This window comes from Thunnus albacares, chromosome 16, assembly GCF_914725855.1.
Source record: "Thunnus albacares chromosome 16, fThuAlb1.1, whole genome shotgun sequence".
NCBI lineage: Eukaryota > Metazoa > Chordata > Actinopteri > Scombriformes > Scombridae > Thunnus > Thunnus albacares.
In genome coordinates, this window is record NC_058121.1 from 27,238,292 (window position 1) to 27,265,376 (window position 27,085).

General features: G+C 42.6%; 1 protein-coding gene across 4 annotated transcripts in view; it reads right to left on the reverse strand.

Moving 5' to 3' along the window:
• Positions 1 to 583: 583 nt before the first annotated feature.
• LOC122999546 (triadin-like) overlaps positions 584 to 27,085 on the reverse strand; it is a 40,897-nt gene continuing 14,395 nt past the window's right edge. For 3 of the 4 annotated variants that reach the window (XM_044376525.1, XM_044376527.1, XM_044376528.1), the window contains 25 exons: positions 14,832 to 16,655; positions 13,442 to 13,579; positions 11,180 to 11,443; positions 11,027 to 11,089; positions 9,748 to 9,786; positions 9,197 to 9,238; positions 9,009 to 9,077; positions 8,735 to 8,770; positions 8,598 to 8,645; positions 8,354 to 8,407; positions 8,157 to 8,204; positions 7,795 to 8,058; positions 6,802 to 6,849; positions 6,668 to 6,706; positions 6,449 to 6,481; positions 6,235 to 6,282; positions 6,101 to 6,151; positions 5,959 to 6,006; positions 5,765 to 5,812; positions 5,611 to 5,658; positions 5,319 to 5,411; positions 4,798 to 4,842; positions 4,674 to 4,703; positions 2,249 to 2,293; positions 1,897 to 2,086 (listed from right to left, as the gene is read on the reverse strand). In XM_044376525.1, the coding sequence (XP_044232460.1) occupies positions 1,908 to 2,086; positions 2,249 to 2,293; positions 4,674 to 4,703; positions 4,798 to 4,842; positions 5,319 to 5,411; positions 5,611 to 5,658; positions 5,765 to 5,812; positions 5,959 to 6,006; positions 6,101 to 6,151; positions 6,235 to 6,282; positions 6,449 to 6,481; positions 6,668 to 6,706; positions 6,802 to 6,849; positions 7,795 to 8,058; positions 8,157 to 8,204; positions 8,354 to 8,407; positions 8,598 to 8,645; positions 8,735 to 8,770; positions 9,009 to 9,077; positions 9,197 to 9,238; positions 9,748 to 9,786; positions 11,027 to 11,089; positions 11,180 to 11,443; positions 13,442 to 13,579; positions 14,832 to 16,655 (3,644 nt within the window). In that variant the 3' untranslated portion in view covers positions 1,897 to 1,907. The other variant, XM_044376524.1, reaches the window with a different exon arrangement.

Consider the following 27,085-nt stretch of genomic DNA (forward strand, 5'->3'; position numbering starts at 1 on the left):
CTATAGAACAAAGCCGACTTGTTGATATCTTTGGCATCCAGGACTTTTGAAGTTTAAAGACAATTTTACAACATTACATCTAATGGGGCAACATATTTTTATTATGTATTACATTACTGATGATACACCATCGGTCCATTTTATCAGTTTTCTGTCCTGTCTGATGCTTGTTTCATTTGAACTGGTTAACTGAGGTTAACTGAGGTTGCATGGCAAAGATTTAAAAGGCTGTAGCAGTGGGAAATAAAGTTGTTTGGGAAATAGAAATGAAATAACCCTAACCCTAACCCTAACCCTCTAACCCCCTAACCCCCTAACCCTAACCCCTAACCCCTAACCCTATCCCTAACCCTAACCCCCTAACCCTAACCCTATGACAACAGTGTTCAAGTATTGAATGGATATTGGCATTGGATGAGTGGACCATATACTGTGAATTTTAACTTAAAACCTTTGTTTTTTTCTGTTACAAGTTGGCAACCTTGTTATGAATCAGCAACTTCTTTGAAATATAACATAAAACAAAAGGGGTCAGTGTTTGGGAATAAAAAAATTCCCAACAATTAAATCCAACATGTCAAAATATGCCTTTAAACTAAGAAAACAGCAGTGCCTTTTAATGTAAATGAAGCATGTGAAGGTGAGGTACATACAGTAATGAGGTTTTGCAGTTTTATGCAGAGGCAGCTGAAGAGCTGCAGCTCGTCGGTCTACAGTAGGAAAAAGAGTCTCATCAACATCCATCCATATGTTGGTGAGACTGATGTTCATACTCATGATCAGAGACAGGGAGGCTGCTGGGATCACCTGTGGGAGCTCCTGAGGTTTGATCCCCCTAACATTTATTTGCATGCTAATCTGCAGCAGATGCAGCTAAACAACAAAACACAACTGGTACGGCTATGATACAGATGATATCGTTATTTTAAACCAGTAATTTTAGTGGAAAAGAGGATAAAAGTAACAAATTGTCAACTTATTGACAAGTTAAGATTTAGGGTATTGATGTTCTTCTTTTTATGAAAAAAAGGGCTGAAATATGCAACATGCCCATTCAAGTAATATTTAGTGTCATTTATTTTCACTAGACATTTGTTGCAAAATGTCCCAGTTTGTACTTACTGTTAAATTGTCTTTTTTTTCCTTTTCAAAATATGATTCAAAGTGTAATAAAAGAGAAAAAGTGACTTTTTAAACCGAAAAATTTTAATTTCTTTTGCCAGTACAACTGTCTTAAACTAAGCTACATTTTATATGAAGGTTGTATTTTAGAAATCATTGACTAGACTGAAAGTAAACAGAAAAATTACACGTTATAAGGTGTGTACTTTTACATCAGCCTAAATTACAAACATATGCATTATGTACAGTATATTGAGTTAAAAATATTCTCATAAATGTGTTGGTGTTTTGGATAATAAAGATGTTATCTACAGCACAAGCAAGGCACGACCGGTGAAGACTAACTAGTGGAAGCAAAACATCACAGCGAAGCATCAGCTGAGGGGAAAATGGGAAAATATCAACAACAACCCCAGGAGCTCAACCACTTAGTGAGAAAATAAATACATAGATAAATTAAAGACAACATATTTCTGTCCACTTGTTGCTCTCACGTTTATCTGTCAGTCTGTGGTTGTCCTCTGAATCTAAGGAAGTCCACAGATCCAAACATCTCCCCCCTGCTGGGCTGGAGGATTCAACTGCCATCAGATATGAGGTGAGAGGTCAGGTCATCCTATTGACCCGACATCCTGGCTGCTCTCTGCTGCTCCAACATCGACTTGAGTGCAGGAGACATCATGGCGGGGGACATGGCTGGGGTGAAAGGTCGTAAGGGGTAGTGCGCATTTTTGCCGGGGACATAAATGCACTGGAAGTATCTCTGTCCTGTGGAGACGGTGAGATTATGAGTCGGATAGATGGATCCTTAGTGGTTTGAAGGAGATGTCAGTTAAAGATGAGAATAAGATCCAAACTGGGTTCCATCTTAACATGCTACTAGCATAACACGCCTGAATCTGTACAGTCAAGTAGATTGAGTTGAGTTGCATTGTGGGTAATGTAGGCGAGGTTGATTTTGACACTTTAAGAAAAAAAAACGTCCATTGTGAGCAATGTTTAATCAGTAGAGTGCATCTATTGTTTATTATTGAGAACCAGCTCTGAAACTGAACTGGTAAATATCAAAATGTATAATATTTACAATTACCAATTTTATTAACAGTAACATGTCAGCTTCTCTCACCTGTTTTCTTCTTGTCTGTAGCGTTGTCTTCAGTCTGGCGCTCTTCTGTGAGAAACAGTGATAATACAGATTGAGATATTATGTTGTTGTTGTTATTGTGAGAGGATGATGAAGGATGAAGAGGAGAGTTTACATGCATGTGTGTTGCAGTAAGGAGGACAATGTGTAAAGACAACCTTGAAAGAGAGCACACACTCTTTCTATTCTATCGCCAGTTAACTATTATTTATGAAGGGAATATAATCAAAAATTCAGATATGGTCTTTTTTTCTGCTCCTTTTTATCATGCATAAGACTGACCAGTTTACTACTGGTCTGTAGCATCTGTACAGCAGTGAATATCTGTACAGTCCTGCTTTTAAACAACCTACACAAACCAAATGCAAAATATCTACCTTCAGCTTTTAGTTCAGAACATAAAAATCTAACTTTGTATGACCCGTCCTAGCTACTGTGTCAGACTTTGATATTAAGAAAGTGTTGAACCACTCGGGGCAGTGGGGGAGTGTTGATTCTCCACTGGATGACTCAATAAGAACAGAACACCAATACCCAGATTTAATGGGATTTGGTTCATGGATTTAATCAATCCAGCTAAGTATTATTGTTGCTATATTCATCAAAAGCCGTAATCTCTCCCAATAACTCAAGGCGGCTCAAAAGGCCAGTAATCTTGTCTCAATCAGCTCATCTCATTAAATTATAATCACTTTTATTCCTAATGTCATTAGAGCGAACGTCTCTTCATACTGAGTTAACCAGTGGAAAAGATGGTGAAAATTAACATAATACCTCAGGCTTTACGGGAAGCTCTTTTTCCGTTCTCTATGAACAACAAGCATATAGTATGAAGCATTATTTTCAATTAATAAAACAAAAGATTCTCCTTCATCCAGGTGATAGAATATCCAAAGATAATAAGTTGGATTTATTGTTTTTGTCTTGAAGACGTTTCTCCAGTCAACCAAGAAACTTAATTAGTTCCACCGACAACCTCTTTAGATCATTCATACCTTTACTGCATGTGATGTAAACACTTAGCTTAGCTACTCAAAATAGCCAATGAAATAACATTAAACAATGACATAACGAGTTTGTTTTATGATGTGACAATGCTGTGGTTAAGGTTTGGTTAGATTTAAGCACAAAAGTAACTGAATTATGTTTGGGGGGTGGGAAAGATGATGGTTTGGTTTGGAGAGATGGATCAGAAAGAGTCTTCCATGTTTTGTTGATCCATTCATGACACCCTGACCTCCCTACATGGATTTATATAATAATACTCATGTTTTAGGGTTGGGGTGAGTGTTAGGGTTAGCACCAGAATTCAACTTCATCTTCCTAATGCATTTTCGCTATGTGACAAGACTATCACACTACTTCATGCTCTGAAACTACAATAATGCTTGTCAGTCAACATACAGTGTATCACTGTTGAATTTGCTTTTATTCCTTGTTTTGTCTTAGTCTTTTTCCTTGGAAAGCACTTTGTAACTTTGCTATGAAGTGTTCTATCAAAATGAGGTTTATCATTATTAAATGGTAAATGGACTGTACTTGTATAGCGCCATTCTAGTCTTCCAACCACTCAAAGCACTTTTACACTACGAATGACATTCACCCATTCATATGCTGAATGGGTACAGGGGCTACCATGCAAGGTCCCAACCTGCCCATCAGAGGAAGTCTAATCATTCATACACTTCCACACACTGATGGCACAGCCATCAGGAGCAATTTGGGGTTTAGTATCTTGCCCAAGGACACATCGACATGCGGACTGGAGGAGCCAGGAATCGAACCGCCAATCTTTCGATTAGTGGACGACCCGCTCTACCTCCTGAGCCACAGCCGCTGCAAATTACTGCAAATTACTTGCATATCATCAGTTCATAGGAGGTAAGTTTGAGTAGAAACACCAGAGCAGAAAGCATTGCAGAGAGCAGTGTCTCTAATATTACATTCGAATGATTTGGTGGGATGAGGTCAGGAGCACATCATAATATAATATAATGACAGGATTTTAATAAAGTGACACCACTAACATTTCAAAAAACAGATTTAACTGTCTGAAAGGTATGAAGTCAAACCAGGATAATGACAGAAGAGCTTCATATATATACGTAGTACCAGACTTTTGACACCAAATAAATCATGTGACTCTGACAACTGTGACCTTAAAGTTGACCTTAACATCAACAGTCGAAAGAGGTTTTGATGCCTGAACATCTCGACCCATCAATACAACTGATGAAGCCTCTTAAATGAAACATATTCCACAAGAAAACAAAATAAATCCTTTGACTTCTTGAACTTCTAGATAAATAATAAACTAACAATATCCACATATCAGTTCAATGAAACCTCATCAGTTATTAAGGTTAGTCGATATAATTTACTCAAGATAAATAACTTTCATACTCACTAGCACGTGCTGGATGTTTCTCATCTTTATCTAGAATGTGATAAGGGAAGTAAAGAGAGATGCAGATCAATCTAAAATGTAGGAGACACACATTTAAATTCACTTTCTAAATCTGTTTCCATACCTCGAGCCTCCTTGACTGATTTCTTCTCAGTCTTCTGAGCTTTGCCTGTGAGAGGAGAGACAGCCTTATTACAGCCTGCCGAATAACTCAGACATTGTGGTACATTTAATATTCTAGTGATATTATTCCATCTCAGCGTAATACGGCTTGACACGTCCCTAATTAGAACTTTATCCTGCATAAAACAGCCCGTTTAATCACATAATCTCTAACCGTATGTTTTCAAGAGGTGTGATTTGTCCTGAAAGATGCCAGTAGAGACTGAACATCACCACGACTCACATATAACACTGTTTGTTTTGCTGTTTAAGAGAAAAATCCACCCTCTTCCACTGGCTGATTTATGTTTATGTGTCATAAAATCATGCCTTATTTTTCTTTTTTGCCAATAACTTTGATCTTGTCTTGGCTAAAGATAAAAGATGAACATGAATAATTACAAGTATAAGTGCAACACTCCTGCTGTCCTCCACAAGCTAATGAAAGTTCATCATTTCAAGCTCATTAATTAGAGGATTTACCTGGTTTCAACTCTTTGGCCGGAGAGGTTGCATTCGACCTCTTTTCAGATTCTAGTCTTGTCCTCAGTCTGAGGTGTGGTACAGGTTCTGCATCTGGATCAGAAATGATAGTGTAATGATGAAAAAAAACCCTAAAAACACAACAATACTCAATAATAATTTGATTCAACTTCTGATTTCGCACTTGCACAAACAGAAGAGTGAGAATCTGAACTAAATTAGATGACCAAACCAGAAGGTTAAATCACATAAAAAATGTAATTTTTGTGAACTCATCCTCGATTAGTTTTACCTTTCTTGGCTGTCGAGGCCTTGGCTTTACTCTTGACAGGAGACGCTTCTCAGAAGAGTAAAAACAATTTAATTTCCAATTATTTTGCATGTCACTGAGAAGAATGATGATTGACTTTATGCAAATTAACGAATGTCAGCGTCAGCGTAGTTACCTGTCTTCTCTGAGGCTGATTTTCTTTTCTGTCGTGCAGCTGCAGGCTCTAACGTAATGAAGAGAGAGTTGTGATTAGTGTTCTGGATAATTTGGGGAGTTTTTTTGTATATTAGCTGCTCCTTCAAACAAAAGAGGGAGGTTCTATGTGTTAAATATTTTACTATGACACCCGCTGGGTCAATGATGTTTTACCTTTCTTAGTAGCAGCTGCAGTTTTGGTTTTCTCTTTCACAGTTGGCTCTGCAAAAACACATGAAAGATATGAAAGAAAATAACATCCAGTTTGTTTTTTCCACGATGTATAAACTTAATATTCAACCAAAGTGTTGATTACCTTTCTTAGCCACTGCAGGACTTTTGGTTTTCTCTTTTTTTGCTGCTGGTTCTGTATCAAAACAAATACATAATAAACACAATATACTTTTAAATAAAATGAATATTCATTAATATAACTGTACAGTTTCTCACCCTTCTCTGCAGCAGCTGCTTTGGTTTTGTCTTTGGAAACAGCAGCATCTAGAATTGGCAGATGTGTTAAATTATGTTATTTTGCTGAAATGCTTAAATCTGTCTGTATGTTTACAGCAAAGCACTGCTCCAATTGCTGTCTGGATCATTTGTAACAGTCCTCAAGTGTTCAGCACTGAAAACACCAAATTACTGAGCTGTAAGCATGAATTACCTTTCTTTGTTTTGTCTTTGGCCGCTGCTGGCTCTGAGGGGATAATTGGAGTGAAATGGCCATGCAGAGTTAATTTTCTATAATGAATGCATTTGTGAAGCACATTGTGCCATTTTACATCACTGTTATATGCTGCAGCTGCAGTTTGTTACAGGAAATATTTCAATTAGATGACAAATAAAACACTTATTGGATGTGGAGATGCATAAACTGTAGTACCTTTATCTGCATCAGCAGTCTTGGCTTTCTTCTTTGCAGCTGGAAAAGAACCAGATATTAAATTAACTGTTCACTGCAGTAATTAAAAACAAAATAATTATGCAAGTGAGTTTATATTATTAAGCCGTTTCTACTTTTCTTTGTGGATTCAGCCTTCACGTCTTCTTTAACGGTCTCTGGTTCTTTAAGAAATAAGAGTTTAGGTAAGTTTTGCTTCACAAGCAGATATTACAGTAGAACATCCTAAATCTTAATCATTTATATTCTGAAGCGTAAGCATGATTTCTGAATAATAAAGATGTCCACATTGTTTCAATAGTGAAATATAAACGTCTATATGCATAAAACCTGACCAGGAAACCAAAAGCAGGAGAGAAGAGAGGTTTATTATTGAGATTTGTCTGCACAGAGTTTCTGGATGTCCTTCCTAAACCTCTACAAGGGAATTTATCACTGTCTACCTTCATAATAGGACTTGGAAATATTTTACATTGTAAAATCTCTAATGCGTGGGAACATTATTTCAGGCATAAAATCAACTAGAAGTCTCATTTATCATTATTCTTTGCAGACTTGCCTGTTAAAGTCTGCTAAAAGTTTGCAGTCTGCACCTTAGTTCTTCCTAACTCTTTTTTTTTTGTCAAACAATATTCCAATTACAAAAATTATGGAGCTTTTTTATGTCTAACAACTATAATGTTCCTAAATGAGAATGCAAACTCATCTCTGCTTTGGCAGCTAGTGGATCTTGTGATGAACAACATTGTTTATTGAGAGGAAAATTATCATTTAGCTCTTTAAATGCTGTGTAACTGTTTTTTATACAACATGTGTCTGATGTAGTTGTCATAAAACAATCAGTATTAATGCATTTACATGGCTGCCAGTATGGTGTCTGTTGGCTGTGACCCAAATATGAGATTATAGTTTGGTTGCTGCTTGGTTTTCAAACTGAAATGTTGCTCTTGTGGTGGTTAACTTCTGTGTTATGGACATTTAGTTTAGCATAAGAATAAGATGTTATCAATATCTGTCACTTTAGAAAAGGAAAGTTTTGATCTGATTGGATTTTTACTGTGATTTGGTCAAATAAATCTGAGTCTCATCTCTACCAGACTCTTCCTCACCCGCAACTGGAGTCTGGACCTCAGGATGAACTGGAGGCTCCTGTTCTGTGGCTTTTGGCTTGACTGGTTCAACTGGCTGTGCCGGTTCAACTGGTTGGACTGGAGGGACCGGCTGGACTGGTTCTGGTGGGGGGGGCTGCATCATTGGCTGCATTGGCTGGTGATACGACTGATATTGTGCGTAGAGCGGCTGCATCGGCTGAGGCTGCATTGGTGGGGCGCCAGGATGAACAGGGTGGGCGGTCAGAACAGGAGCAGAAGGAGCTGAAAAAATGAGAAAACACATGATCACACTGTTTGTGAAATATATATCAAACTAATATCCCTTATGCCTGCAGCTGATAGGACAACAGTGTAAATACCTGTCATCGTCGGAGGAGGGTACGGGTTGTCTGTGACTATGTGATGAACTGGAAGATATAAATTTGAATTTGACATTTCAGCAAGTTGACATTTGGAGGTAAATTGAAGAGATCCACACATTTGAAGCAGGACGTCATCTCCAGAGTTATAAAATCAGACATTTAATTCCCTTGTATGATATAACTTTTCTACTTACCGTACCAGCCAGGTGGGGACGGGCAGTAGACTGGTGCAGGTCTGCAAGGACCAACTGAAACAAACAAAACAAAATATATTTACGTTAGTGGGTGTTAGTGTCATCGAAATGGATTTTGTACGAATATGTAAATGTGGAGGTGTCCCTCCAGCTTTCCACACAAAACAAATTATTTCATATTTATTGATGCATTTTACTGTACTTTATGTTGTTGTTTTTTTTGTGAAAAAAATATGTATTATACCTTCTTGTTCAGATTCTGGGACCTCTGCTGGTTTTGGGGTCTCTGTCTCTGTCAATAAAAATGACCAGATGGTTTACAGTGGTCTTGATATATATTTTACTTCTCACAGAATGAGTATGTCTGAATGAATCTCTTACCTGGTTTGGAAGTCTTTGTCTTTTCCTGTTTCTTGACTTTTTATCAGGATTTGAAAGAGAAAACTAAATTAAACTTGTGAAGAAGTTGTGAAAAAGTTTTGTAAATGACAGTCAGGTGTGTCCAGTAAAACGACTGCTCCGGATATTTATCATACAGCCAGTTTGTCGTTATGATTCATATGATTATTTTGTGAATCTTTCTGCAAATTTAAGGCAAGTTTAAACTCAGACCTAACCTCCAAGTCTGTTATACACCTGAAGTAAGTCTGGTTACCTCTGAGAAGAGCAGGAATTCTCCGGATCCTCTTCATTTTTGGCTCCAGACCTGCAACCCTGGGAAGAACTAGTCACAGCACGCACACATATTTTATTTAGGACACCACAGTAAGAGCAAGCATTAATAAATACATTTAGATTTCAAGTCATAGTGTGTATAAAGATGCAACAGTGTTTCGCGGTTACCTGTCCTTTTTGGCTTTTCCTCTGTCTTCACAGCTTCATGCTCTAAAAATCAAACATTAAAGGCAAAAACAAGCACATAAGTTGAAGGAACTTAACTCAGCTGTGCTTCATACTGCTATAACTATCTTTAAATTATAGGTTTAGAAGTTTAGAGACTTTTCTGGCCTGAACTCTGCCTCTAAAGTAAAATTTTTCAGTCTGCTCCATTCAGTGTTTAGGTTTGGCTTAAAGATACAGGTTGATCAAAAACACTAAATCAACAACTTCATAATCAGAGACTAGCCTTTCTTGTAGAAGACTCAATCAAAATTCTCCAACTAACACTTCTAAAATAAATATATCCTGGAAAAAACACACAATACTAAATCTTAAAATAATGAGTTTTCTCTGGTGGCCATTTAGAGAATCAGTGAAAAAAGTAACATCCGCACGTTTAAGTAAAAGTATAGACGTTACTTTTTCCATTGATGCTGCTTTCTAATACTCTTGCACCGACATGATGTGTGTATAATTACTGTCCTTACTGAGAATCAGATCATTTTCATCAGTACCTTTTTTCCTTCTCAGAGCTGAAACCCTTTTTGGAGCATCTGCAGACACAGAAACATGAACATCACTGACAACACAAACGGACGCACTAAACACTGAGCTGCTCCACAGACGGTACGATGCAAATAAAGCACATGAAGTTCATGCTGCTCTACCATTACTTGCACATACAAAACAGAATTTTAAACATAATTTTAGTGCAATAACTAAAACAAAAATCTTGATCTTAGTCTATTGTGTCTTTACCCAGTTAATCTAAATGCAACATGTGACAAACTAACTCAAGTCTTTCATGTTGTTCACTTGGTTGCTTTATTTATGCATCAAGATGGACGTGCAGTGAAAGATAAAACTCCTCTAACAGCTGCAACATTTGATCTTGACACTAATGTGTGATGTGTTTACTATTAGAGGGTCTCATATCAACAGCTAATAATTTTTGGCTCACGTCTGCATACTAACTGCACATAGTTTAACGCTATAAGAGAGAGGAGATACTGAAAATGACAGGATCAATACATTAACTGAAATTGTCAAAAAAAATTCTCAATCAAATACAGGGCAGAAAAAAAATACAGTTTTCATGCAATAAATTAATTGAAAACCTAAAAGTGCTTTTTATATTACATAATATTGTCTGTATGTTGCATATGAAATTCATTTAGTGTGGATGTCACACCTAAATAACAAAAAATAATCATTAAAAACAGATATTTTACCTCATTTTCTTGCAAAAAATCCATCTGCCTGCCCTGATTAAATGACTCTCCAATCTTTACAATATTTCTTACAGTGTCTCATATCTATGAACCACATTTTATATATATTCTTATAAAAAAAAAACTGTTTTTTCATGTCTTTTAAAAGCTGAATAGAGATCTGTTCCAGCCAAAAAATCCAGTGTAAAACAAGCATTACTTTGATTACAGTATTGATCGTAGTGCTGTTGGATCTCTTGCTCTTCTTAAATTATTGTTTTTATTTCCCTTTCCTCTCCTATTCCTTTTTATATATTATTTTTAATTTTTATTAAAAATATACTGTCTCACTCAACACTCAACATAAGTATGTTCAATCTTGAATGTATGTATGATCTATGTTTTATGTGTACATGTGTATTGTGACATCTTATCTTATCAAGCCACCATTACCAGTAAACAGCAACAGTATTTCCTTCTGCAAATCATGCTGGTCTCCACTATTAACACCCTCTCTACTGACAGTGAGCGTGTTAAGATGAAGATGATGTGATGTCTTCTACCTTATATGAATATCACAAACCTTTTTTCTCTGCAGTCTTCACCACAGACTCTCTGATCTTTGCAGGCTGCGAGCAGGGACACACTGAAACCACAAAGCAGAGACGTTACTGAAGGTTACACTGAACGTAAATATGATGAAGTAGTAAAGTAGTAATTATCCTCCCTCTCTGACCTGTGGCTTCAGTCTTATGTGCTTCCTCCTCAGGCTCAGGCACAGGTTTGATCACATCCACCGTCGCCTTGTCCTCGTCATCGTCTTCATCGTACTCCTCCTCTTTTTTATCTTCAGGCTCGTCTATAGATTTCTGGGGTTCAGCCGTCGGCTCCTCAACCTCATCCTCATCCTCATCCTCATCCTCATCCTCACCCTCATCCTCATCCTCATCCTCATCCTCATCCTCATCTTCCTCCACAGGAGCAGCAGTCGGACTGGTAACTGATGGCGGAAGTAACAAGTGGCTTCAGCATAGATTTGTATTAATTTATACGAGGTGATTGATTACATTCACAAAAAGGACCAATAAACTGACAGCAGTCAAGTTTTGTTTTTCTGCTTTAATCTGAGAGAAAAGTTTGAAATTTTAGATGTTTATTTTGTAATAATCACACATGTAGCACTAAGGTGGGTTTCATGTTCACTGTCATTCATCCTTTTTCATCAACAGCTTCAGGCTCAGTTAAAGGTATACTATGCAGGATTTTCCTAAAAAAACAATGCATACAAAAATAATCCCTCTCAATCACTTATGACCCAGTAGAAGTGTGTAGTGGTGTATTTATCTACAGAGATTCTGCCCTCTGCCAGTATTTTCTTATTGTCTTATTATTTTGCTGTTTTCTGGACATTTCTGGGCGTCAACCTTTGGGCAGTGGGTGTGTAGCTCCCAGCCAAAAACAGCATGCAGGGTGTGAGGTCGGGACTCGTAGCGATCAGGTTACATTTCTATCTCCGTCTCTCTCCTCTGCTCTGCTCTGCTCTCTGTCTCTGTGTCATGGATGTGTAAAGAGCAGCTGGTCTGTGTGTCTGTTTGACCAAGGGCAGGGCTGAGCTACACACACGCAGAGCAGAGAAGCCACAGCGGACAGGATTAAGCTCTGCAATCACACTAAATCTGGCAATGCAACACTTTCCCACAGGGTTGTGAGGAGGTGTGGGCATGTTTATTTGTGCTTTAGAACGTAACTGCTGTGAAACAATCAGAAAATAACATTTTATTTATCTGATTCACAGCTTTGTTCTCGCTACCGCCACTCCCTCTCTTCGTTCACTCTCTAGCTCACTCGACCACCCCTGCTCCCTCTCTCTCTCTCGCTCTGGTGTCATTGAGCCGGGAGGAGGGGCAAACTTTGAGTGGTGAGTTTTGAGACAGCAGCCGACAAATCCATAGTATACCTTAAATGCAGGACACATCTAAAATTGTGTGTAAAATTAAAATCTTGTCTTTTGTCATTCATGGAAAATGTCATCAATAATGATATAATAACAATACACCACATTTCTTGTCTGAAACATTAGAATACACTGGCTTTAGCTACAATTATAATAATCAAGTGGGTCAAGTGACATTTGGTTGTTCCACATCCACAAATGGTATTATGAAAACTATTTTATATAGATCTTCTTCTGCCTGGAATTATTAAATTGATTAATAACAGACTTCAAGAAGCTGCTGAAACAAAGACTGATGAGTTCTACATAGGTATGTTTTTTGTCTTGACATTTTTTTGGTTGTAACAAGTTGTTTTTTCTGCCTTATTATTGAGAGCACTTGGTGATGTTACTATTTGAATTTGATGTTTTCTCTTGCATTGAATAATGTTGATAAATGTTGACTTATTGTCATTTGTGCCATTTAGCTAATGGGGGTCCAAACACATTCAGCCAAAACATGATTCCACAGGAATCTATCAAGTTAAATAACAAAATATGTGGAGGAGAAATCCCTGCAGTTTTGTGGTAAAACAGCATTTTTACTGGCTGAACCCTTCAGTGAATTATGTGGCTTCTTCTTGTCTGATAAACTGCATGAAATAAATTATGACAGTGAAAAACTAACCTTGGATTTTTTTTGTTGCATATTGTGAATAAACCTGAGATAGACTGCAGAGCCTCTGAAGGATTTTACACAATATGAGTGTGTTAACGTTTTAACCCCTGACAGTACACATGAATGGTGTTTGACGTGTACAGTATGTTAGTTTCCATTGTCCAGCATAAAACAAATATTATTTAATTGTATAATGACTATATTTTGCTGCTTAATAAACATTAAGCATTAAGAATAAACATAAAACATACTGTACACACTGAATTACAGCTGAAATGATGGCACTGACAACACATCTTAACTGAACATCATTCATATGTGAAATAGTGCAACACTGGAACCAACAGTTTGGAAGTACAACAGCTAAATGACTGTGTGATACTCACCAGTTTCTTCTGTTTCAGCCTCTTCGGTCTGGCTCTCATCATCATCATCAGCCTGTCTGATCTCCTCTTCGTCCTCGTCTGTGTCTGCTACAGTCTTTGTCGCCTCCTTCTGGACAAGTAATGCTGCTACAGAGGGGGCTACAAATACAGAAACACACACAGTGTAGTACAGCACGGTACAGCCACACAGATGTAAATCTTATTTTTTTAATGTGCTGTAATTTTTTGGGAAACAGAAGTGGGACTGATGTTTCAAAAAAGACAACAATGCCCCACATGAAACACACCACCACAACACAATTCTACTGCAAAATAAAGAATTTGGTTTCATTTTATTCAGTATTCAGTATTCAATATTCATTACTTTTTGTTTTTGTTGTTGTTTTTACTGTTCTTGTCCTACTTTTTAATCCCTTTCTCCTTCCCTATCATATTATTGCTTTAATATTGATACAATATTTTATAGAAGGATAGTTAAAATGTCAGATGTCACAACTGGTCAAGGCAGATGGCCGCCCACCTAGAGTCTGGTTCTGCTTGAGGCTTCTTCCCGTTAAAAGGGGAGTTTTTCCTTGCTGCTCATGGGGGGATGTTGGGTCTATGTAAATTAAAGAGTACAGTCTAGACCTGCTCTATGTGAAAAGTTCCCTGAGATAACTTGTGATTTATAAATAAATCATTATTTCACATATAAATAAAATTGAATTGAATTGAATTGAATTATCTTTGTCGTCTCTAAAGATGATTTGAAATGACACATGCCAGCCAATCAGAAATAAGCATCCTGTGTGGCCATGTTATGCTGTAATGTAATCAGAAAAAAACAACTGCTTTATTAAATGATGTTTGCATCTATATTGATTGTTTTCTTTGCACACCTGAATGTGCTAATTACTACACTAGTTTATGTATGTGAAGGACACGTTCAAAATTTTTCAAGTCTTTTTCAAGTAAAACAACAGTCAGGAGCCCAAATGAACAGTGAAACATCCTCCTGTTCATACTGATCATTAGAAGATCCCTTCATAATGCATTTACGATGTAAGTGATGGGGGACAAAATCCACAGTCCTCCTTCTGTGCAAAAATGTATTTAAAAGTTTATCTGCAGCTAATATGAAGCTTCAGCGTCCAAATGAGTCAAATCAAGTAGATATCTTTCAATGTTACAGTCTTGTTAGTGTTTTTATTACTATACTTCCACTGCAGCTCAACAGGGAAACACTGTCCGAGGAAACACAAAGAGGGAATTTGATGCTAAAAAGACTGTAAATGGGTCAGATATCCACTTGATATGACTAGCACATGCTGTACACACATTTATTTTCTGATTTTCTTCTCTCCTCTGCAATGTAATTGAAATTAAAGCAACAAATTATGCTGCACTGTACCTGTTAGCAAGACGCCTTCATCATAATCATCCTCCTTATCTTCATCATCATCTTTTTCATCCTCGTCATCCTCTAGGGAAGCTAAGGACTCTGATGTGATTTCATCTTTATCAACTGTGTCATCTTCTTCATCAAATGTGAACTCAAATGAGCTGGTTTCAAAGTCATCATCTTTATCATCATCATCATCATCAGTTGTGTCATAGGAGATGTCATCATCACTGAAGACAGTCTCTCCCTCAGACTCTTCATCTGTTTTAGAAGCAACGTCATGGTCATCATCACCTAAGACTCCACTGTCTGTGCTCTCAAAGGGAGAAACGTCCACTTCTTCCTCCTTATCATCATCATCTTCATCTTCATCATGGACGTCCTCCCAATCCTCATGCTCAAAATCATCGAAGTCACTCTCAAAGTGGAGCTCGTCGTCTTTGAGGTCGCTGTCTTCCTCATCATCTTCATCGTCCGCAAAGTGGTCAGATGAGGCGACGGATATGTCCTCGTCTGATTGGTCCAGATCATCATCACCTTCATCATCATCATCCTTAGAGTCTTCACTCAGTTTGACGTCATCTTCCAGGTGTTTGTCGTCATCGTCATCGTCATCAACTGCAGGCAGTGGAGGGAGCTCTTCCTCATCTGCGAGTTTGTGAACATCAACATCATCATCATCATCCTCATCATCAATGGCAACAGGAGGAAGATCCAGGTCGTCTTTGGTGTCTTCTGCAATGATGCCATCGCTATCAGATGATACGACACCTTCAGTTAATCTGTCATCCTCGGTGTCTTCTGCAATGATGCCATCGCTATCAGATGATACGACACCCTCGGTTAATCTGTCATCTTCGGTGTCTTCTGCAATGATGCCATCGCTATCAGATGATACGACACCCTCGGTTAATCTGTCATCTTCGTCGTCATCATCCACGCTCTCTTCCTCCTCCTCGCTGGAAAGAAGTGCAGATTCCGTGACATCCGAGGTGTCAGTGAATGCATCGTCACTGGTATCATCATCGTCATCTTCGTCCTGTTCGTCTTCATCATCTTCTTCTTCTTTTTCAGGGAGAGTTATGTCCTCGTCACTGTCTTCGATGTCAACAGGTACGTCAGACTCCGAATCAGGAGACACAGCTAACTCTTCATCCTCAGAGGTGGAACTAGGTTCAGGAGAAACTTCTTCATCATCATCATCATCATCATCATCATCATCATTATCCTCCTCAACAGCAGCAGGTTCCTCAGCAGACTCTTCTACATCATCATCATCATCTTCATCTTCATCTTCATCAACAGCATCTGCCTTCTCTTCCCCCTCCTCTTCATCATCATCTTCATCAGTCACAGGTGCAGGTGCAAGTGCTTCAGGTTCCATTTCCTCTTCCTCGTCTTCGTGCTCTTCATGCTCCACCTCAGCAGCCACATCCGCCTCCTCTTCCTCCTCCTCTGCCTTCACCTCATCCTCCTCTTCATCTGCAGCTGCTTCAACTGGTCCTTTTTCCTCTTCCTCCTCCTCTTCCTCTTCTGTTCCTTCTACCTCCTCCTCCTCTTCCACTCCTTCTGCTTCCTCCTCTTCCTCTTCCTCCTCCTCATCATACTCCTCCTCCTCATATTCTTCCTCTTCATATTCGTCTTCCTCGTCATATTCCTCATCATATTCATCCTCATCATACTCCTCTTCATCCTCTAGTTCTTCCTCCTCTTCTGCATACTCATCCTCCTCCTCCTCCCCAGCAGCCTCCATTTCATCTCCCTCTTGTCCTTCCTCCTCTTCATCCTCCGCAACTTCAACCACTGGTTGTGTCTTGGCTTGCATCCCTATAACTACAAGAAAGACATTAATGTCATTCTAACTGTCACATTAATGATGTGTTTGTCTGTAAAATAAAAATTAAATAAACCACTGAATGGAGAATTTGCAGCTGTGTCACATGTCTCTTGAGGTTTTGGAGACCTGGAAGTTCACAAATGATGTTGAGATAAATGAGTTAAATGAAATAGTCCAATAACTTCACACTAGATTTGTTTTCAATTACTGATGTACTGATGTTAAAGGACTACAATGAAACTTTAACATTTAAACCAGTTTAGCATCTTACGTTTTATCCAGCAACAGTATTGATAGTGTGACCCAGATTTCTTAAAGGACAAGTTCACAATTTTTCAGTCTGTCTTAAAACAACAGTCAACAGGTTTCACTTGCTAGAATCATTCCTGCTGTTCATACTGGCCATTAAAAAATCCCTTCCAAAATAGTTTCTGATGTAAGTTATGGAGAAAAAATTCCACAGTCCTCCCAGTACCATCTGTGCAAAAATGATTTTAAAAGTTCATTTGAGGCAAGTATGAGGCTTCATCAGTCTGAATAAATCAAATCAAGCAGGTATCCTCCAAACTTACAGCCTTATACCAGTATAGTGATTCCTTGTTGAGCTGCAGTGGAAGAACAGTAAAAAAAGGGCATTCTGTACTAAAAAGACTATCACAATCCTCTTGATTTGACTAATTTCGAGGTTTGAATCCATATTAACTTCATATAACCATTTGATTCATTTTTGCACAGAATACCGTAGATTGTGTTCCACATCACTTACACTGGGAAGGGATCTTTTAATGGCCATTCACTAGCAAGGACCACACCATCAACAAAATGCATTTGGATTATTTACTAAGGAAAACAATTGATGTGCATAGTTCTTCTGGTTGCTGACTGCGTTGTGGAAAAGCCTATGGGGAATCCGCCGTAGAACCCGGGCAACAGTGGACCCCCTCGGGGCCCTAGGAAGAAGAGGAAGAATCAGGAAGAAGCAGGGAGAGAGAAATAGGGTGGGGGGGAAGGGCGCAGAGTACGAGAATGAGAAAAGAGGAGAGGGTTAAGTAGTATTTATAGGAATGCCGGAAGTAGTGTAGTTGTGGTGTGGTCCTGCTCCTGAAACTTCGCTGAATAGCTTCAATTCACTAGCAAGGACCACACCATCAACAAAATGCGTTTGGATGTTTTATTAAGGAAAACAATTGATGTGCATAGTTCTTCTGGTTGCTGACTGCGTTGTGGGGAAACCTGTGGGGAATCCGCCATAAAACCAGTTACTTAAGATAAGATTGAGCAGATCTCAAATCTTTAAAATCTGAATGGGTGTAGCGATGATACGTTTGGGAGGAACAATGGCCCATGAATTGTATGAAGGCCAAAGTGGCAGCTCTGATCCTGAAGGAGTGTCCAGCAAAATGAACGGGAGAAATGCCAGACAAGTAGATACGTGGCGGAAATGCTTGTGGAGCCAGAAACGAGTAGCCACTTGTCCAGATTCAAAGATAAAGAGAGGATCTGTCAATGATAAACTGTGGGATTCTGGAAGTGCAAGTATTTTGCATTGGTCTCAGAAGGATTCAGCAGAGACTGAACTTTAACTTTACTGAAAGGAAAATAAGATATGGCTGACCGGATCTGTTTTAGTTTACTTTCAGTAGTCAAGTCAATTTTATTTAAATGGCGCCAAATCACAACTAAGTTATCTCGTGGCACATTTCGTATAGAGCAGTTGAATACCATACTCTTATTTTACGAAAACCCAACATTCCCCCATGAGCAAGCACTTGGCAATGGCCATGAGGAAAAATTCCCCTTTAACGGGAGGAAACCTCGAACAGAACTGGGCTATAGGTGGGCGGCCATCTGCCTTGACCAGTTGGGTTGAGAGAGAGGGAGATGGTGTCATCTTAGAAATAAGATAAGTCTGAAAAGCAGGCATGGCCGCTTGGGTCGGAGTGAGGAGTTGAGGCGGTGAATTCGGAGCATATGAGCAAACCGAAGAATGCAAGTGAGAACATGACTTCTACATTATGAGCAATGTGAGGAATGCAATATCTGGAGCAGATGGTGTGGACGCTGACTGACAGCAAATTGGCAGTAAGAGGAAGGCGGCAAGGATTTTTTTAGCTCACTCTTGTCATAAAAGTTCTCTGAGGAGTGAAATTAAATGAGAATGGTTGGACACCAGGCCCGGCTGTCAGTTAGGAGTTTACAGAAGAAGTAGATGCCACTAAGGTAAACATGGATGGTATGTGTTTGATGGCCATCACAGAAGGGATATATGTAATGAAACTGTCATTGTGACGAGATCGAACGACAGGTACGTTATGCTGTATATGTTGTGAAGCAATGATGCTGCATAGATCTCATGAACAGCTGGAGATGTTTTAAAGAATTTCCTGCAACTGCGTGATCTTGACTCGCCATTTGGAGAAGAACCATCATTTTGGAAACCCCCCAAACCAGCAGAAGGAACAGCATCTATGTAGAGCTGATGTTGTCTGGGGCATGTCTGCTGTGGTTGTTGGGAGTGGGCAGCGGGGGGCGTTGGCATTCTGGAGCCAGATGCCCCAGCTAAAGCTGGCTGCTGCAGTTGCTGGAAGTGGGTGGCAGGGGTGCTGGCATCCCGGCGCCGGATGCCCCAACTAAAGCTAGCTGCTACGGTTGATGGAAGTGGGCGTCAGGGGGCACTGGAATCCTGTAGCCAGGTTCCCTTCATAAGGCTGGATGTTGAGATTGCCACAGCTGGACGGGGGGGGGCGTTGGCATCCTGGTGCCAGGTTCCCCTGATGAGGCGGGCTGTTGAGATTGCTGCAGCTGGATGGCAGGGGGCGCTGGCATCCCAGTGCCCAATGCCTCGACCAAAGCTAGCTGCTGCAGTTGCCGGAAGTGGGTAGCAAGGGCGCTGGCATCCCAGTGCCAGATGTCCTGACTCAAGTTGGCTGCTGCGGTTACTAGGAGTGGGCAGCAGAGGGCGATGGCATCCTGTAGCCAGGTTCCCCGGATAAGGCTGGCTGTTGAGATTGCCACAGCTAGATGGCGGGGGGCACTGGCATCCCGGTGCCAGATGCCCCGACTAAAGCTAGCTGCTGCAGTTACCGGAAGTGGGTGGCAAGGGCATTGGCATCCCGGTGCCAGATGTCCTGACTCGAGTTGGCTGCTGTGGTTACTGGAAGTGATCAGCAGGGGGCACTGGCATCCCGGTGGCATCCCGGTGCCCAATGCCTCGACCAAAGCTAGCTGCTACGATTGATGGATGTGGGTAGCGGGGGCGCTGGCATCCCGGTGCCCCATGCCCCGACTAAAGCTAGCTGCTGCGGCTGCCGGAAGTGGGTGGCAAGGGCGCTGGCATCCCGGTGCCAGATGTCCTGATTCGAGTTGGCTGCTGCGGTTACTAGAAGTGGGCAGCAGGGGGCACTTGCATCTTGTAGACAAGGCTGGCTGTTGAGATTGCCACAGCTGGATGGCGGGGGGCGCTGGCATCCTGGTGCCCGTTACCCCGATTAAAGCCAGCTGCTGTGGTTGATGGAAGTCGATGGCAGAGGGCGCTGGCATCCCGGTGCCAGGTTCCCCTGATAAGGCTGGCTGTTGAGATTGCAGCAGCTGGATGGCGGGAGGCGCTGGCATCCTGGTTCCCAATGCCTCGACTAAAGCTAGCTGCTAGCTAGCTGCCCTTACAGTTGACTACTGTGGTTACTGGAAGTGGGCAGCAGGGGGCACTGGCATCCCGGTGCCCGATGTCTCGACCAAAGCCAGCTGCTGCGGTTGATGGAAGTGGGTGGCGGGGGTGCTGGCATCCCAATGCCCGATGCCCCTACTAAAGCTAGCTGCTGTGGTTGCCGGAAGTGGGTGGCAAGAGTGCTGGCATCCTGGTGCCAGATGCCCTGACTCAAGTTGGCTGCTGCAATTACTAGAAGTGGGCAGCAGGGGGCGCTGGCATCTTGTAGCTATGTTCCCCGGACAAGGCTGGCTGTTGAGATTGCCACAGCTGGATGGCAGGGGGTGCTGGCATCCCATTGCAAGGTTCCCTGATAAGACTGACTGTTGAGATTGCTGCAGCTGGATGGCGGGGGCGCTGGCATCCTGGTGCCAGGTTCCCGTGATAAGGCTAGCTGTTGAGATTGCCGCAAATGGATGGCGGGGGTCGCTGGCATCCTGGTGCCCAGTGCCTAGATCAAAGCTAGCTGCTGCGGTTGATGAAATTGGGTGGCAGGGGTGCTGGCATCCTGGTGCCCGTTGCTCCGATTAAAGCTAGCTGCTGCGGTTGATGGAAGTGGGTGGCAAGAGCGCTGGCATCCTGGTGCCAGATGCCCTGACTCAAGTTGGCTGCTGCAATTACTAGAAGTGGGCAGCAGGGGGCGCTGGCATCTTGTAGCTATGTTCCCCGGACAAGGCTGGCTGTTGAGATTGCCACAGCTGGATGGCAGGGGGTGCTGGCATCCCATTGCAAGGTTCCCTGATAAGACTGACTGTTGAGATTGCTGCAGCTGGATGGCGGGGGCGCTGGCATCCTGGTGCCAGGTTCCCGTGATAAGGCTAGCTGTTGAGATTGCTGCAAATGGATGGCGGGGGCCGCTGGCATCCTGGTGCCCAGTGCCTAGATCAAAGCTAGCTGCTGCGGTTGATGAAATTGGGTGGCAGGGGTGCTGGCATCCTGGTGCCCGTTGCTCCGATTAAAGCTAGCTGCTGCGGTTGATGGAAGTGGGTAGCGGGGGGCGCTGGCATCCCGGTGCCAGATGTCCTGACTCAAGTTGGCTGCTGCAGCTACTAGAAGTGGGCAGCAGGGGGCGCTGGTATCTTGTAGCTATGTTCCCCGGACAAGGCTGGCTGTTGAGATTGCCACAGCTGGATGGCAGGGGGTGCTGGCATCCCATTGCAAGGTTCCCTGATAAGACTGACTGTTGAGATTGCTGCAGCTGGATGGCGGGGGCGCTGGCATCCTGGTGCCAGATTCCCGTGATAAGGCTAGCTGTTGAGATTGCCGCAAATGGATGGCGGGGGCCGCTGGCATCCTGGTGCCCAATACCTAGATCAAAGCTAGCTGCTGCGGTTGATGAAATTGGGTGGCAGGGGTGCTGGCATCCTGGTGCCCGTTGCTCCGATTAAAGCTAGCTGCTGCGGTTGATGGAAGTGGGTAGCGGGGGGCGCTGGCATCCCGGTGCCAGATGTCCTGACTTAAGTTGGCTGCTGCAGCTACTAGAAGTGGGCAACAGGGGGCGCTGGCATCTTGTAGCTAGGTTCCCCGGACAAGGCTGGCTGTTGAGATTGCCACAACTGGATGGCGGGGGGTGCTGGCATCCCATTGCCAGGTTCCCTGATAAGACTGACTGTTGAGATTGCTGCAGATGGATGGTGGAGGCGCTGGCTTCCTGGTGCCAGGTTCCCCTGATAAGGCTGGCTGTTGAGATTACCACAACTGGATGGCGCTGGTATCCTGGTGCCTGTTGCCCTGATTAAACCTAGCTGCTGCAGTTGATGGAAGAGGGTAGCAGGTGGCGCTGGCATCCTGTAGCCAGGTTCCTGGGATAAGGCTGGCTGTTGAGATTGCCACAGCTGGAATGGCGGGGGGCACTGGCATCCCATTACAAGGTTCCCTGATAAGACTGACTGTTGAGATTGCTGCAACTGGATGACGGGGGGAACTGGCATTCTGGTGCCAGGTTGGAAGTGGGTGGCGGGGGTGCTGGCATCCCATGCCAGATGCCCTGACTCGAATTGGCTGCTGTGGTTACTGGAAGTGGGCAGCAGGGGGCGCTGGCATCCTAGTGCCCAATGCCCTGATCAAAGCTACCTGCTGCGGTTGATGGAAGTGGGTGGCAGGGGCACTGGTATCCCAGTGCCCAATGCCCTGATCAAAGCTACCTGCTGTGGTTGATGGAAGTGGGTGGCAGGGGTGCTGGCATCCCATGCCAGATGCCCTGACTCGAATTGGCTGCTGTGGTTACTGGAAGTGGGCAGCAGGGGGCGCTGGCATCCTAGTGCCCAATGCCCCGATCAAAGCTACCTGCTGCGGTTGATGGAAGTGGGTGGCAGGGGCGCTGGTATCCCAGTGCCCAATGCCCTGATCAAAGCTACCTGCTGTGGTTGATGGAAGTGGGTGGCGGGGGCGCTGGCATCCCAGTGCCCGATGCCCCGACTAAAGCTAGCTGCTGCAGTTACCGGAAGTGGGTGGCAAGGGCACTGGCATCCCGGTGCCAGATGTCCTGACTCGAGTTGGCTGCTGTGGTTACTAGAAGTAGGCAGCAGGGGGCACTGGTATCTTGTAGTCAGGTTCCCCGGACAAGGCTGGCTGTTGAGACTGCCAAAGCTGGATGGCAGAGGTTGCTGGCATCCCGGTGCCCAATGCCTCGACCAAAGGTAGCTGCTGCAGTTGCTGGAAGTGGGTAGCGGGGGGCGCTGGCATCCCGGTGCCAGATGTCCTGACTCAAGTTGGCTGCTGCAGTTACTAGAAGTGGGCAACAGGGGGGGCTGGCATCCTGTAGACAGGTTCCCCAGATATGGCTGGCTGTTGAGATTGCCATAGCTGGATGGCAGGGGGGCGCTGGCATGCTGGTGCCAGGTTCCCCTGATAAGGCTGGCTGTTGAGATTGCCGCAGCTGGATGACAGGGGGCGCTGGCATCCAGGTGCCCAATGCCTCGACCAAAGCTAGCTGCTGCGGTTGCCGGAAGTGGGTGGCAAGGGCGCTGACATCCCGGTGCCAGATGTCCATACTCAAGTTGGCTGCTGCGGTTACTAGGAGTGGGCAGCAGAGGGCACTGGCATCCTGTAGCCAGGTTCCCCGGATAAGGCTGGCTGTTTAGATTGCCACAGCTAGATGGTGGAGGGCACTGGCATCCCAGTGCCAGGTTCCCTGATAAGACTGACTGTTGAGATTGCCGCAGCTGGATGGCAGAGGCACTGGCATCCTGGTGCCAGGTTCCCCTGATGAGGCTGGCTATTGAGATTGCCGCAGCTGGATGGTGGGGGGCGCTGGCATCCCAGTGCCAGGTTCCCCTGATAAGGCTGGCTGTTGAGAGTGCTGCAGGTAGGTGGCGGAGGGTGCTGACATCCCAGTGTTGTTCGCCCTGGATGATGTAGGCTGCTGGTGTTGGTGTTGATAAATTTGTAACCTGGTGCTTGTAAGGGCAGACATTACTGAAGTGACTTTAGATCAGTTTTATTAGTAATTGGCAACCAGGTGCACATAACGATAGAAGTTACCAAAGTGAAGTTAGATTAGTTCTAACTTGGAAACCGGTGCATGTCACTGCAGATGTTACTGAAATGACGTTAGATTAGATGTACTAGTAACTTGCAACCCGGTGCATGTCACTGCAGATGTTACTGAAATGATATTAGAGTAGTTGTATTGGTAATGTGCAACCCGGTGCATGTAACGGCAGACGTTACCGAAGTGACGTTAGATTAGTTATATTAGTAAAAGACAAGCCGGTGATGGTAACTATAGATTTACTAAAGTGACATTAGACTGGTTATATAAATAACTTGCAACCCAGTGCAACTGACGTAGGCGTAACTGAAGTGACATTAGTTTAGTTTTATTAGTAACTGGCAACTCGGTGCCAGTAACAATACGTTCATTAAAGAGGCATTAGATTACTGAGGCATTACTGAAGTGACGTTAGTAAGAATATCTAAGTGGGTAACTGGCAACCCGTGTCTTTAGTTGAAATGGCTGGATGTTTCTGAAGTGTTGTGAGAATAGCTGACTTTTCTTCTCTAAAATGAAAATGATGGAGAACAGAACAAGAATTTGGCAACCCGGTGCCGGTAATCACAGATTTACTAAAGAGGTGAAATTAAATTGATGGAGAATAGAATAAGAAATTGGCAATCCAGTGCCAGTACACAGAAACTAGATAAATTGGGGATGGAATGATAAGAGCCTGGTATCCTGCCTTCAGTAATGACTTTCAATTAATTATGTAAGAAAAGGGGTTGTTGACGTGAATGAGGGAAACCTGCAAACCTGGCATCTTGGTGCCAGTGGTTTGTTTACTGGGAAGTTTGTGTAGAGTGAGGAACTTGAGGCTGCTAGAAAAGTTGCTGATGATGCAGGTTGTGGCTGTGGAGGCAGCGGTGGTTCTAGGATGTCATGCTTGTCAACTCTGGTGGTGACTGGCTCTGGCAATGAATCCGCAGGAGGTTTGGTTCTCTTAATATATCCATGGGTTCGGTGACTGTTGTTGATGCTGAGTGTAGATGAAACAGTCCGACTTTATTGTTGCTGTGGTTGAAGGGAATGCCTTCCCTTACGAGAATCGTTGGAGATGGGCGACAGTTCAGTCTCTGATGTCGGGCTCCTTTTGTGGATGTAAAGACAGCCGAGTCAACAGGAGGGCGATGGATAATAATCCAGACTGTAGAGGGTAGCTGATGAGGAGAAGTTGAAGCTGCCTGCTCCCACGGCTATGACTGTCTCATCCACAGTTTTTTGGCTCTCACTGATGGAGGAGAGGAGGACTGAGATCTACCAGGAGAGTCACGTTAGGGAAACATGAGTGGAAGTGCCCATGAAGCCAGTATGTGCACTGCTGAGCACAGCAGCTCCACTGGTGCGCTCTTTGGTGTGACTGCTGTGTCGTGGCTGCAGGAGAGGAGAACTGGTTTCAAACAAATCTTCATCTGAATCAGACGTGTTGATCTGCAGTTCGTGATCCATGGTGAGTTGAGTTTTTGAAATCGGAATTCCAACATTTGTCCAAGTTTTTTATAATGTAATCATGCAATTATGCGTTTGTCAAGAAATTTGAGACAAAATTGCTAATATCTGGTGGTAGCTTGAGCTTGTTTCTGAGAAATTAGACTGAAGCTGCATGCACGTCAAGCGTGGGAGAAGAGGAGAGGGTTAGGTGGTATTTATAGGATTGCCAGAAGTAGCGTAGTTGAGGCGTGGTCTTGCTCCAGAAACTTCGCTGAATAGCTTCAATTAAGAACAAGATGAACGATTACAGCAAGCAAAGCGTGTTTCTGTTTTCATATGTGCACCTGAATATTGTTTAAAGAAAGACTTGGAAAATCAGCCTTTCCTTTAATGTGTTGCTTACATCACAACTTCACCCTTTTGGGGTTCAGACTCCCCTGTTACACAACAAACTGGTCCCCATACAACAATGGCAGGTCAGAACTAAAGTTACCCTGAGGTAGGGCTGTGCGATATAATATATATCATGTGACAAGAGAAAAATGTCTATCGTTTCATATTATGCTCTATCGTTTATATCATTGTGACGCAAATAACATTCTTTACGACAATATTTTTCATCATTTGGATTCTGTACATCCGTTGTGCCGATTACATTGATAAATTACTCTTCTTGGCTTTTTACTCACAAAGCTTTTATTGCACTTACATAAACATAATGAGTTTAGTTGTTGTCAACTCTCCTTTGTCTGTCCGTCTCTACTCTGCTGCCCTGCATACGCACAGAGGGCTCAGTCCCACCCGCACTGAGAAAGAGCAGAGAAGCAGCAACATGGCAACCATAAATGAAAGCAAAATGTGGCAGAGACTGTCTTTAATTGAGTTATTTACCAAATTTATGTGCACTCTTTTAATTCCAGCTAAGTGTGTGAGAGTCTCTGTTGCGTTTTGCTGTAATTATGGTCGCGCTATTCTCCACTGCTCTCCATAGTCCCTTAGGCCCATATTCAGACCATCAGGTGGTGCAGAGTCCAGCCACAGTGTTGAGCGGAGGGGTGTGGGCGTGTTTGTGCTTTAGAACTTAACCGCTGTGAAACAATCAGAAAATAACATTTTATTGATCTGATTCACCAGCTTTCTCACTACCAGCGCTCCCTCTCTTCATTCACTCTCTAGCTCGCTCGACCACAGCTGTTCTCTGTCTCTCTCTCTCTCTCTCTCTCTCTCTCTCTCTCTCTCTCTCTCTCTCTCTCTCTCTCTCTCTCTCTCTTTTTCTCTCGTCTATTTAAAAATGAGTCGGGAAGCCGACAGAAAAGTCTAACTTAACTTTTAATGTTATCAAACGGAGAGAAATGTCCTCCCCTCCGCCTAGTAAAATTAATTAATTAATCAATTAAAATGTGCTATACGGGGATAGGTATCCTTATCGGGGTATGAAATGACCTATATCAGTATATGAGATTTTGGTTATATCGCCCAGCCCTACCCTCAGGCAAGAGGGCATTAATGGGCTACTCCAATATTACAAGTCAATAAACTATCAATAAACTGCAAGAGTCCCAGACGACATTGTGGATTTCCTCCAACTAAAGCGATATTTTATACCACAGTGTAGTAATAAAACTTAGTTACACAGCATAAATAAGATGTTTGGTAGACTAAATAGGATTACAAAACAAAAATAATCTCTGTAGTTTAAGAGGATGCTAACACTTAGCTTGTGAAGTAGCTATTAAAAGAAAATTAGCATCTGATCAGTCAGTAACAGAGATATTTCCCTGTTCATGTTGTGTGTA